Genomic DNA, 12,591 nt, shown 5'->3' with positions numbered 1-12,591 from the left:
CTGTGACACAGCTTGGAAAACGTTCTCATTCTGAACAGCAGCGCCCAGCAACCGTTGAATCTCTCACTCTCCTGTTATGGAGAGGTGCGTCTGCACATTGTCGGAGGACCGGTAATGAAACAACCGGTTAACCAACGATTAAGATTTTTTGACACTACAGAATGGGTCCCATAAGGGGGAGCAACAACGCAGATGCTTGCTGATTGGTAGTGACCATCGTTACTCTGGAATTGCCCGTAATATTTCAATATCTTATGTGCTGGGGTACAGTGTACCACGCCGACGTTTCAATAAACAGAGTTAACAAAACAACCAGTATGAGGAAAGCGGCATATGTAAACAACAGGAGGGTTTCCATCCACAACTTTTATCAGTGGGGACACACGAAAAAGCATCCTGACCCATACCGGCACATACTGCACGGTGGAACCACGGCTTAAGTAGCACAAATGAGCCTTACATTGGATAAAGCTGTATACAAGATGGACAAAGAGAAAATTAAATTGCAGAAGCAAAACTACCCAATGAAGCACCACTTAACAACACAGACGACAAATACTTGACATATCACAAAATCATACACAGCATAGAAAAAAGCTGAACTGTTCCAATCACTGACAGTGAAAGAGAAATAATCTCAACATGAAGCAAGAGCCAGCCTTGTGGGGAGCAGAGGCCTTGGTCAATCAACACAAAGATCCACCCTTTGTAATCTATTGTGTCAACATCATGAGGAGCTTTCCAAACAAAAGTTGAGACTGTGACAAAAAAATATATGCTTGATACAATCTTTGGAGGGCAGTATGCAACAAGAAAGTCAGTCATGAATGAAACAAAAACTGTACAACAAACATAATTGTAACTGTGTGAGGAAGCCCAACACCTTCCAGAAAACGCTTGTATGCACAATTAGAGGATGCAATTGAAAACAGGAAGGTCAGCAATTCCACTAGATTGGAACCAGCAACCTCCTGACTCTGAGGCTTGCCACTGTATCACAGTGCAGCATGCAAAAGGTGGAGTTAGTTAAGCTTTTTATTCTTCATTTACTCCAGGGATGTCATTAATATGATTGGTGACCTTGCTCAATTGACATGCAAAGAAATATTTTCTTAATATAAACAAGAATTAATAAGAAATTAGCAAAAAAGATATAAAAAAAAAAACTAGAGAATTCTGTGTGCCTTCCTCTCCCCGGATGAGGTGGCTCTCCTGTCCGCTTTGAATGGGACATTTTTTTTTATTTTTTTTTTTGTAGGTTTCTGCAGTTTTCCTTCAGGAACAGTTAGCCTAATCATTAACTTATATGATATCTAATAAAGTTGTAGCGACTTATTCTCGAACGCTCTACACGTTTTGAATGGTGGTGGAATAGTGACGAGCAGAAAATTTTTTTAAAATGTTTTAAATGAAATAATAATCAAATTGAATTGCCCCTAGGATAGTAATCTTTGTGCCTTGCTACGAGGGCAGGCACAGGAATGAAACTTGAGTCTCCACTAGTGCAGAGTTTGATAAACGAAACCTACGTATGGGAAGTTTTTTTTCATTCGAGTGCTGCGAGGGTTCAGCCTATGTCACCTCCCAACAGGGGTATCGAGTGACGACAAAGTGAAGGTGTCGCTACCATATGACTTGATAAACAACCAGGTATAACGTATTCAAATGTTACAACACTACATTTATTGTCAGGCACTACCGGTGATTATACTTGAGTGAAAGTCTCTTCCTATAACAATCTGTCTCTCACTGCTTCAGATTCTTTGACGTTTAATAACGGCAAATGAAACGGTGCATTTACATAGTACGCAACAAAAACTGTTACTTTTCCATTGCCAATACATTAAATGCGGCGCATCACCACCTGATAAGAAATGAGTTTTAAAAAACAGGGTCCCCGCCTACTTTTAGCACGAGCGCAGCACATTACGTACCAGCATTATCAGTAATTTCATGTGCAATGCGTCCGTTGTCAAGTCCATTTTAGGCTGCGTATGACAAGTTCAGCATAAAGGCCAGCTCACATTAAACAAACTTAGCTGACGTAGTCATATATTACTTGGAAGGAGCGCTTGAACATTCCGTTAGCATGTCGGGACGGAAGGCCCATTGGTTTGCAGGCAGGCTAATGTTTGTGTTAGCTAGCTAATGATGAAGCAAATTTCCTAAACGTTACACTGCGACGTCTCGCGGCGTCTGCGCCGTAATAACGACACAATAAAAGTCAACCCCGTCAGCTAAGGGTAGAGTTTTGCTCGAGATTGTTTAAAAGTTACCAGTCAATCAACGCCCGACTGCATTTAGAGTAAGTTAGCAGGAGTTAGCATGACAGCTAACGTCAGTGCAAGTTAAGCTTAAGTAGCCCGCAGCTAACGTTAGCCGAGTAGGTAAAGTTAGCCAGCTGAAACAGAGACGGACACGAGCCGAATTTAAACAATTAAAAACCTCGGTTACCTGTTGATTATGGAGCCGATAAGCTGAGGTAGCTCTTTCGTTTCAAACGCGGTGTAGGAAGCTGATAAGAGCGGCCGCACCGCCGCTGTCCATTCGTGTTCCCCATCTCCTCCGCTCGACGCCATCTTGAAATCCCATAGAAAAAAAAACCAGCTGGAGGAAGAAGAAGAAGCCGTAGTAAATCAGAGGGGGCGCTCGCGGTCTAACAAACTGTCAAGGAGGCGTTCCCGACAAAACACGATAAAAAGTTTTAATATCATGTATTTTTAATCTGAAACAGCAATTTTATTCAAAATAGGCAAACAGCACCAAATTATTTTTCTTTTTTTTAATATATAGATATATATATCTGAATACAGTATTGCGTATCAGCCTGTAGGGTGCAGCACCTCTCATTCGCATGGCAAAAAAAAAAGCGAATGGACTTCCGGTTTCCTCCTTGTGGAGAAGAGCTGCAGCGGCCATGGCTAAGCTCATTTTCCTCTGGATAAAATTAATTTTATTATGCAGCACAGTAGAGAGTGTATTTGAGGATCAAGTAGGGAAATTCGACTGGTAAGACGGATCTACCCATTGATTACATATGTGTGTGTGTACGTGTGTCTCCATGTCTGCCGTCATGTTTTAAGGTGGGAAGGCTAATGCTAACACCTGTCACAGCAGCGAGCTGCCACTCGGTGTGTTTTGGGTTTGACTTTGTGGGACAGAATAGCCGTAAAATGCATGAAAGAGGAAACAAACTTCTCTTTTACGTGCTCATTTTTCGATCATGGTTTAAAAGCTGTAATTCAGGGGGCTGAACAACGCATTGAATTGATGAGTGAATTTGATTTGTTCGTATTGATTATTTTCTAACCAGTCCACCCCCAAAACCCAGAGCATTGCCCATTCATGTTTTATGCAATGCATTTTGAGCTGTTTGTCATTAGATTAGTGTTTAATCCCCGTCAAAGGATTGACTTCGAAATGTTATCTCGTCTATGAAGCTTTGAATGGTCTTGGGCCTAAATACATCTCAGATCTACCTGTGGATTATGAAACACCCAGACCCCTGGAAGTCCTCGAGAAGAGCTTTACTCGGTGTTCTCAGAGTCAGAAGCCAACAATGTGAAGCAGCTTTGAGGTTCCGAGGCCAGTTCCTGAACTTCCTGAACACCTGAGGACTGCTGACACACTTCTTTGACATCCGACTTTTAAACACTATTATTCGCTCAGGCCTTCCAGGAAAAAAATTGATTTAACTTATTATATTATCTTTGTTCTAATAAAAATTTTTATGCTATTAATTATCCCCTTTATACTCTTAATCCCTTTATCTTAATGTTTTTCATAATCGTAATTTCTTGAGGTTAAGATTCTTTATTGCCTTGTTTTTATTGTGTTATTTTTGCACGGAATACACAGCACTGAATTGCTGTGTATCTGAATGGTGCGAAGTCAATACATTTGACTTGCCTTGTAGTGATACAAGCTTGTGGTTTCACCTTTCTTTGTTTGGTTTGACAGGAGGCAACAATATGTAGGCAAGGTGCGCTTTTCTCATTTTGACACACATGCGCAGTCATCCAAAAAGGTCCTTGTGGCTACAGAGAAGAATGTCTTTGCTGCCCTCAACACCAGGACTGGAGAACTCTGTGAGTATAAATTATATATATTTTTTAAGAGACACTTTCAGCTGTTATTACAACTAAAAAAAAAAAAAAAAAATGTCTGTTACAGTCTGGCGCCATGTCGATAGGACTGGACCAGAGGGAGACATTGATGCTCTTCTGCAGCATGGACAAGGTACTTTCAGATATTTCATTTCAGCTTGTACAGTGTTGGGTTTTCTCTGATAGTAGATAGTCCCTTAAATTGTATTTCCTTCCCAGATGCGGTGCTCGTCGTTGGTAACGGGCGTCTGCTGCGGTCCTGGGACATCAACATCGGTGCCTTGAACTGGGAAGTTGTGCTTGACTCTGGCAGGTGATTATCAACATTAATCTCAGTAGTTTCCTCCTTTCATTGTAACCTTATCCTAACTGCTTTTGCGTTCCATTCAGTTTCCAGTCGGCTTGTTTTATTGGACAACAAGACACAGTGAAACATGTGGCTGTTTTAAAGAAAACGGTCATCTCTATTCATTACCTGTCTATTGGCCATCAAAAGTGGATAGAGAATCTGCCAGAGAGGTTCGTTTTCACATTTTATATGTCGTTGTTTCCAATTTAAGATATTTCTTATCAGAGTGCTGCTAAATTTTGTCCAAAGCAATATCCCTAAAATGAAACATGTCGCCCGTTTTGAATTATTTTGTAGAAAGTTCCATTTACATGCAAGTAAAGATGTGCACCAACTGTGAATGGGAGACAGGATTATTAAGCCTCCATTGTTTTCTCTTCTGTATCTCCACAGTGAAACTGTGGATTACCAGGCTGTATATTCTGGTGGAAATGGTGAAGTTTATGTTTTAGGCATTGTTCCCCATTCCCACATTGCTATTGTAGAGTACAGTTTGGAGGATGGAGAGATAATCAAGCAGGTAAGGTTGAGCTGGAGAGGCAACAGAAAATGTATTAAAGCTTTGTGAGCTGTATTGACTAGGAATTATGATTCACTCGAATGAAAAATACCAATCTTGCCACGAAGCCGTCTTCAGTATTTAGTAAATCCAACATTGTGTTTTGTTGACGCTGTTTGCAGACCTCAGTTGAAGCTCCGTGGCTGTCCAATATTCAGGCAAGCTGTGCCGTGGTCGCCCAGGGCATTTTGACATGTGTGGACTCTGCGACTATGTCCCTGTACACGTTAGATTTGCATCAGCAGTTACAGACGACACAGATCCCTCTTCAGGTAAAATAAACTCAAATATAATATAATGTGTGACATGATACATGTGTATGCTCAGTCTAAATCGATCGATTTCCAACTTTAATGGTTGTCTTGGGTTTGTCGTCCCCCCCCCCCCAGTCCCTTGGGCTTGAAGTCGTTGAAGACTTTCACCCCATCATCGTGTCACACCAGCCCAACCCAGCCCATCGGCCACTATCGGAGTTCCTCCTGCAGCTTGGGCCTGATCACTACCTGCTCCTCCAGCTCAAGGATGATCAGATAGTGACACTGAGGGATTTCAAACCTGTAAGTAATCTGGTCTTGTACTGATTTTATGTGTGGCTGGTCTGAGTTGAAAGAATCTCTCTCTATGAACGTTATTCAGACATTTCAATAATTGCTCTTTAAGTCGGTTGTGATGAAAGTTGGTTCTGAGCACCAAATATTGTTGTCGCTCTTGCAAAACTGTTGAACTACCACATGGGAAAGGACCTACAATGGAAATGTTTAAAACAGCCAGACTGCTTGTAAGCTGCAGTTACTTTCATTTAATGTGTAACGGCTTGGATTTCATCGTGTGACATTGACTTTTGAAATTATCTTCAAAAGTTCTTTGTAAGGAAGTCATTCATCACATTTTTCTAAATTCATAGGCTATGCTGGTGTCTTTTGCGACGACTGGAGAGAAGACTGTTGCTGCTGTCATGTCACCAAAGAATGAAACTGTGAGTCAAATGATTAATGGCTGAAACGTGTTGCTCATTATGGGGCTTTATCATTTTTAGTTATTAAACACAATAAAACAAAAAACAAAAAAATGTGAATAATACTTGTTTGTGTCCCAAAGGCGTGCAATATTAACCTATTTAGCACCGAAACTGGACGCAGACTCCTCGACACCACACTGATTTTCCCCATGGATCCCAATAGTGGCAAACCAGAGAAGGTTAGTTGTCTGGGCGCCAGGATACATGGAGTGATTCATTTGTTGGAATTTCAGAGGTGGTGTTCAAGGGATTTTGTTTTTATGTGGTCCTCCAGCTCTCAATACAGGCATTCTTGAAGAAAGATGACTCTGTGGGCTACAGAGCGATGGTGCAGACCGAGGACCACACACTCACTTTCATCCAGCAGCCAGGTAGGAACGACAAAAGGCTCTGCGGTTTGCTGAAGATTCTTCACCTTTGTCTTGTTTTTTCTGGTCTGGCTGCTACCCCCACCGGTCACCACAGGAGATTATCTGCACTGATCTCCTCCATCTCTTGCCTACCCTACTCTTTCACCAACCATGAGCTTCTCTTTTATATCCGAACCACATTAACCTGACTGCTCCCGCTTGATCTAAACTGATTATCACTTCTTTGACTGCTGCTGTGATCCTCCTGTCACACATCAGCCCTGATATTTGTTTCCAGCCACCATCCTTTACTGCTACTCGGTGGCACAAATATTCTGAACATTTAAAATTTTATTAAAGCATAAGGAATTGATCACAATTCACAGAATGTATTTTCTTGACATAGCACAGCTCTAATTTTAGGATGTTTTTACTTTTCAAATTTGATTTCTCCATGTAGCAACCCGCAGGGAAAGTGTACTTGAATCTGCGCATTGTGTTGACAGTGTGAGACCGAGGCCATCCAGAGAGCAATAGAGCGTGGTAAACCAAGTGTTACCTCACGATAGTATTTCAGTTCAAACCACCTCGTAACCATTGCGAGCTTTGCCAACATGTGGCCACTGTGTGGAGCACAACCGCACTCTGTTTTCTTCTCATTTCAACAAATGGAAAAATTACAATGCGATTGAATGGGAAGCATGGACCTAAACTGTACGCTGTCACAGGGTGTGGAAAGTGGAATGAATGATTACAGAAGAATAATGAGCGTTTCTTTCCAGGGCGTGTGATGTGGACGAGAGAGGAGGCCCTGTCAGATGTGGTGACGATGGAAATGGTGGATCTGCCTCTCACAGGAACGCAGGCTGAGCTGGAGGGAGAGTTTGGCAAAAAAGCCGGTAAATGTCAAGCCAAGAGACCAGTTACTTTTTTTTTTTTTTTTTATTGTTTTCAGTCTCGGTTGTCTAAAAAAAAAAAATCTCAGTGGTGGTAAAAACATGATGGGGAAAAAAGGTATGGCTGTTTTTTTCCCCCGCATATCCTGGATTGTTCTATTTGGCCATGGAGGCTCTTCTCGTTGAATAATGAAGTGTTTTGAACTGGTTTGTTAATCCTACTGAAGCCCAACGCATGCAGCTATTGACTAAACCTGTTTTTTATTGGATTATAAACCAAATGGCCAACATTTAAAAAGTAATCCTCATGTATGTTACGATCAGGGTTCACTTGCTTTCTGTTAGCTTCACTTCATTATGCTTTTGTCCTATTTCCATTGCTGCATATGGATTCAGCCATTCAAGGTAAATACATTTTTTTCCTGCTCTTGTTTAAAAAAAATAGCTTTAGGATAGGGTTCATCAGTTGTCCACTAAAATCTTTTGTAGAATATACTAAACTTTTCTCTTAGCGCGTCGCTTTTAGTTCTCTTAGAGAGTCGTAGTCAAGAAAGAAACTAGTTTTTTTCTTTGTGAACGTTGCAATGCTGCTTTATGACGGTGATGGGTTGTGGAACCGCTCCACTTAACGAAGCGCTGTGATCTGTCCAGATGGGCTGATGTCGATGGTCCTGAAGAGGCTCTCCTCGCAGCTCATTTTGCTGCAGGCCTGGATCGGCCACCTGTGGAAGCTTTTCTATGACGCACGCAAGCCCCGCAGTCAAATCAAGAACGACGTCACCATCGAGAACTTGTCTCGAGATGAGTTCAACTTACAGAAGATGATGGTCATGGTGACGGCATCTGGGAAGGTTTGCAGCAGCGTCACAGCCTCTCCTTTAGTTTGTGTAACTGTTAGCGCTCTCGCCTCACTGTGTGGATCTCCACTTTGAGACCGGGGCTTGGCTTTTCTCCAGCTTTCCTCTAAAAAACCTGTCCAAAAACTTGAATCTGAGGATAATTGACAATGGGCTATGCTCTACTGCGACATCTGCTTTATTTTGTCTGAGATCAGGCAAACCGGAAGTGAAAGTTCTCCGTCTGACCCCTCACTTGTTTTTCTTTTTTTTTTTTATATGAAGCTCTTTGGAATTGACAGTAAGACCGGGAGCATTTTATGGAGACACTACCTGGACAACATCCCATCTAATGCTGCTTTCAAACTGATGGTGCAACGGACAACTGCACACTTCCCTCACCCCCCGCAGTGCACGCTGCTCATCAAAGACAAGGTACGTGGTGACAAAAGGCTCGGGTTTAACCAGAGACGTTATTTACGTTATGTTGTCACGTGTTCTATACAATTACTTTGTCTTTCAGGACTCGGGTCTGGCCACACTACATGTATTCAACCCCATCTTTGGAAAGAAAAGCCATGTCACGCCACCAGCTCTCCCTCAGCCCATTCTTCAGTCCCTCATGCTGCCTCTCATGGACCAGGATTACGCTAAAGTCCTGCTGCTCATTGATGACCAGTACAAGGTCTGTGGCAACATTTTAAGTGCGCAACTTCTCTTTCATATGTTAATATTTCTTTTTTTTTTATATATATATTCTCGGTTTAGCGAAAGAAGTTTTATTTGAGCACACATTGCAAAGTATCTTTGTAGATCTGGTTTTTCCCAGTACATTTCCAATACTTCCATTCATTTTAATTCCAACTCAATGTTAATGTGTACCATCTACAGAAGAACGTGGGCAGCTCACTGGAAAATCAAGAAGCAAAAATCAAAAAAAGAAGATGCTTTGTTTTTAAAATTAGCGAGTCAACATTGAAACATCTCTTTACATTCAGCTTAAAAAAAAATAAATCTGGCTTCATAGGTTCGACATACTCTGTCCATTTGGTCCACTTTGAGAGAACACAACATTCTTTCCATCACATATCTGTCATACAAGTTCCAATTTCTGCTCCAACTTCCACATACCACATAGTGTTAAGCGTGTTGCATGGTATTATTATGTGGTGGAAGTTCAATTATTTATCCCTGTTAGAATTTAGGCACCCAGGTTTGAACCCCAGTTACAGCAGGGAGTAAAAATGAGCAAAGTCTGAAGTCAAATTGTCTGTTGACTTCTAAATAAAAAATGGTGCAGCCAAATAGATGTCTTATGACTGTTATCTGTAGGAATTTAGGAAACAGTTTATGAAGTTTGGGTCTGTGTTTCTGCTGTTTGTCTTTTAGGTGTCTGCGTTTCCTTCTACGAAAAACGTCCTGCAACAGTTACAGGAGATGGCTTCATCCATATTCTTTTATCTTATTGACTCCAGCCAGGGAAGGCTTTCTGGGTACAGACTGAGAACGGCAAGTAAAGTTTTACTGCATCAACTACAGTTTGCCAATCCATGACCTTGAAAAATCATGAAGTAACTTTGAGAACGTTGTTCTCTCAGGACTTGTCAACTGAGCAGATCTGGGAGGTCGTCATGCCACCCGAGATCCAGAAGATCGTCTCTGTCAAAGGAAAGAGGCCCAACGAGCATGTGCACTCCCAGGGCAGGGTAATGGGCGACCGCAGCGTCCTCTACAAGGTACACCAGCAGCCTGCAGGGAGTTTAAATCATATACTTGCTCTTATTTGTGCCGGATTTGGTCTGTTTGGGCTCGTTTCGCCCACGGCAGACAGAGCGGAGTCACCCCTCCCGATCTGTTGTATACTGCAAAGTCATCTTTCCAAGTATATTTCTGCACCTCTTGTTACAGTTTCCCACGTGAGTCACATCCCCCTCTCTCAACCACTTTCTATGAATAAGAGTCAGACCTTTTTCGACCAGGACTCTTGAGTCTTCACTGTCGACGCCGCATGTAATATTTTATCTACCAATAATTAGTCAGGCTCCTCGTCCTCCTCCACACATTAGCGGAGCAGCTGGGACAAAGCACAGTAGCTGAGATAATGCTGTAATCAATCCCTGTGGGATCAGTAAGTTTATGGCTTCCTATTGAACAGCTGGTCAGACTGCGGAGGCTGCCGTCTCTGACATGGTCATTGTTTTCCTGGTTTCATCCATGATCTTGAAGATAGGGACACTTTAGATTTTTTTTTTTTTTCATTTTTTGATATGCCAAAGGAGTTCACTACGTTAATTTAGTTGATTAAAATCCCAAAGAAACAAATCTAAATTCGCATGAGACCTATTCCATCGTGTTGGAGAAATAATAACATGAGTAAATTTGCATATTTGTATATTTTTTGCAAAAGACATCATTCTTGGATACAATGTTTCGCCTTGAGTTTAAAATGCTTTGGAACAGAAGCTTCCAAACTAACATACAAGCCAACAAACAGCCCAGGATCTATTTATATTTGAGCACCAGCCTTTATTAAGCATCATTTCACTACAATTAATCAACAGTACAAGCTTTATTATCTTCACCACTATAATTACCCTGGCCCTTTCTATGTTTGTCTGTAAGTTGGCTTCATTGAAAAAAGTTTGGACTCCCCTGCTGTTTTGATGTGGCACTATGAAAATAATTTGACCTTGGACCTTGAAGGTCACATTTAGATAAGAATTGGAGGTGAACCCTTCAAATATGTTTGTGGAACGTAATGTAAAAATATCTGTCAATCCACAACATGATTAATTTGAACCTGGGTTGTATTTTAAGCCTGTTTTTGTTTGTTTTTTGTTTGTTTTGCATGCAGTATCTGAATCCCAATCTGCTGGCTGTTGTGACCGAGAGCACAGACTTGCATCAGGAGCGCAGTTTCATCGGGATCCTCCTGATTGACGGTGTGACCGGTCGCATCATCCACGAGGCTGTTCAGAGGAAAGCCAGAGGACCAGTGCACGTCGTTCACTCTGAGAACTGGGTGGTGGTGAGCGCACTTCAATCACACCGATTGTTGTTTTGCCATTTTGCTCCGATGCCTTCAAAATAGTTCATCGCGAAGCTCAGACCCGGTGAGATGGAAGCAGAGTTGAGTTGTCGTGCCATCTTTCCGTCTCCTCAGTACGAGTACTGGAGCAGCAAGTCTCGCAGAAACGAGTTCTCTGTGATCGAACTGTACGAAGGCATGGAGCTCTACAACAGCACCGTGTTCAGCTCGCTGGATCGCCCGCACGCTCCTCAAGTGCTTCAGCAGTCCTACATCTTCCCCTCCTCCATTTCCACCATGGAGGCCACCCTGACCGAGAAGGGAATCACCAGCCGACATTTGCTCAGTAAGAAGAAACTGTTTTCGTTTGCCTCTTTTCTTTGGAAAAGCACATTTTGCTCTCTGGGCCTCAAGGTCATCTGTTACTTTCCAATTTGATAAAAAAAAAAAAAAAAAATTGTAACAGTTGTTCACTGTAGTCATAAAACAAGTAGCATTCAACGCATCACTAGCATGGCTCGCAACCTTTGATGCAAAGCTCAAATAAAAAATTACATTGTCGGACCGTAATCCAGAATGATCACACCCTGTGTTCACCCTTGTTTGGCCCGGTTGCCTCTGCTGACAGGTTCTGATTTTCTTTGTCACAGTTGGTTTGCCCAGTGGAGGGATTTTATCGTTGCCAAAAATGTTCCTTGACCCACGCCGGCCGGAAATAGTGTCCGAGCAGAGCCGGTAAGTCCTCCACTTTGACTTTAACATTCATCTAATCTTTGTGCACTCCGAGTCTATCCGTCTGACCGAGCAACTTTGAATTCCAGCGAGGAGAACCTGATCCCGTACGCGCCAGAGCTCATTATCCGCACTGAGTGGTTCATCAACTACAATCAGACGGTGTCACGAGCGAGGGGGATTTACACTGCACCCTCTGGACTGGAGTCCACCTGCTTGGTGAGTTCGCCGATTGGAGGCACATCAAATTTCTGCCCATTTAAAAGTATTTGACCTGAATTCATATTTTTTAATAATGATTCCATTTTGTAGCCTAAATATGATTGTGTATTTTTATTTATATTTTTTGCCCTTTGTAGATTGTGGCGTACGGCCTCGACATCTACCAGACACGCGTGTATCCCTCGAAGCAGTTTGACGTCCTGAAGGATGACTACGACTACATGCTGATCAGCAGCGTCCTCTTTGCCCTTTTCTTTGCCACCATGATCAGCAAGCGCCTGGCGGAAGTCAAACTGCTCAACCGGGCCTGGCGGTAAAGTTGAGCGTTCAAATCGTCATCCGACGGCCCCCCGCGGCTGCACGACGGACCTCAGCCCGAGGAGACGACACCGCTGAGGCCACGCCTGTAGAAAAACACAGGTCAAAGTTCAATAAGGCCCACAAGGGACTGCAGGGGTGAGGGGATGGCGGGGGTGGGGGTGGGGGTGGAAAAGA

General features: G+C 42.5%; 2 protein-coding genes across 8 annotated transcripts in view; one reads left to right on the top strand and one right to left on the bottom strand.

Moving 5' to 3' along the window:
* Positions 1–2,579, bottom strand: part of ubr4 (ubiquitin protein ligase E3 component n-recognin 4) — a gene marked incomplete at its 5' end in the record, with an annotated part of 46,102 nt that extends 43,523 nt beyond the window's left edge. For all 7 annotated transcript variants that reach the window (XM_080496548.1, XM_080496549.1, XM_080496550.1 and 4 more), the window contains one exon: positions 2,455–2,579. In XM_080496548.1, the coding sequence (XP_080352674.1) occupies positions 2,455–2,579 (125 nt within the window). The remainder of the gene's footprint in view (positions 1–2,454) is intronic.
* Positions 2,580–2,899: 320 nt separating this feature from the next.
* On the top strand, positions 2,900–12,545 carry emc1 (ER membrane protein complex subunit 1). The gene is made up of 22 exons (XM_080497291.1): positions 2,900–3,009; positions 3,961–4,088; positions 4,174–4,239; positions 4,326–4,419; positions 4,497–4,625; positions 4,849–4,975; positions 5,137–5,286; positions 5,404–5,571; positions 5,919–5,990; positions 6,113–6,211; positions 6,307–6,403; positions 7,165–7,281; positions 7,930–8,129; positions 8,400–8,549; positions 8,638–8,799; positions 9,504–9,623; positions 9,713–9,850; positions 10,969–11,142; positions 11,278–11,488; positions 11,793–11,877; positions 11,964–12,093; positions 12,234–12,545. The coding sequence occupies exons 1-22, from the start codon at positions 2,918–2,920 to the stop codon at positions 12,411–12,413; spliced, it is 2,889 nt and encodes a 962-aa protein (XP_080353417.1). The 5' UTR covers positions 2,900–2,917; the 3' UTR covers positions 12,414–12,545.
* The last annotated feature ends 46 nt before the right edge of the window (positions 12,546–12,591 follow it).

This window comes from Blennius ocellaris, assembly GCF_963422515.1.
Source record: "Blennius ocellaris genome assembly, chromosome: 5".
Taxonomy (NCBI): Eukaryota; Metazoa; Chordata; class Actinopteri; order Blenniiformes; family Blenniidae; genus Blennius; species Blennius ocellaris.
Note: the sequence above shows the minus strand (reverse complement) of the source record. Positions and strands in the feature narration are given on the sequence as shown.

Bases quoted from the DNA above. Each gene is read 5' to 3' on its own strand.
- emc1 (XM_080497291.1), top strand. From the start codon at position 2,918: ATGGCTAAGCTCATTTTCCTCTGGATAAAATTAATTTTATTATGCAGC. The intron at 8,130-8,399 runs GTTTGCAGCAGC...TTTTATATGAAG, and splicing joins TGGTGACGGCATCTGGGAAG to CTCTTTGGAATTGACAGTAA. The intron at 8,550-8,637 runs GTACGTGGTGAC...TTTGTCTTTCAG, and splicing joins CGCTGCTCATCAAAGACAAG to GACTCGGGTCTGGCCACACT.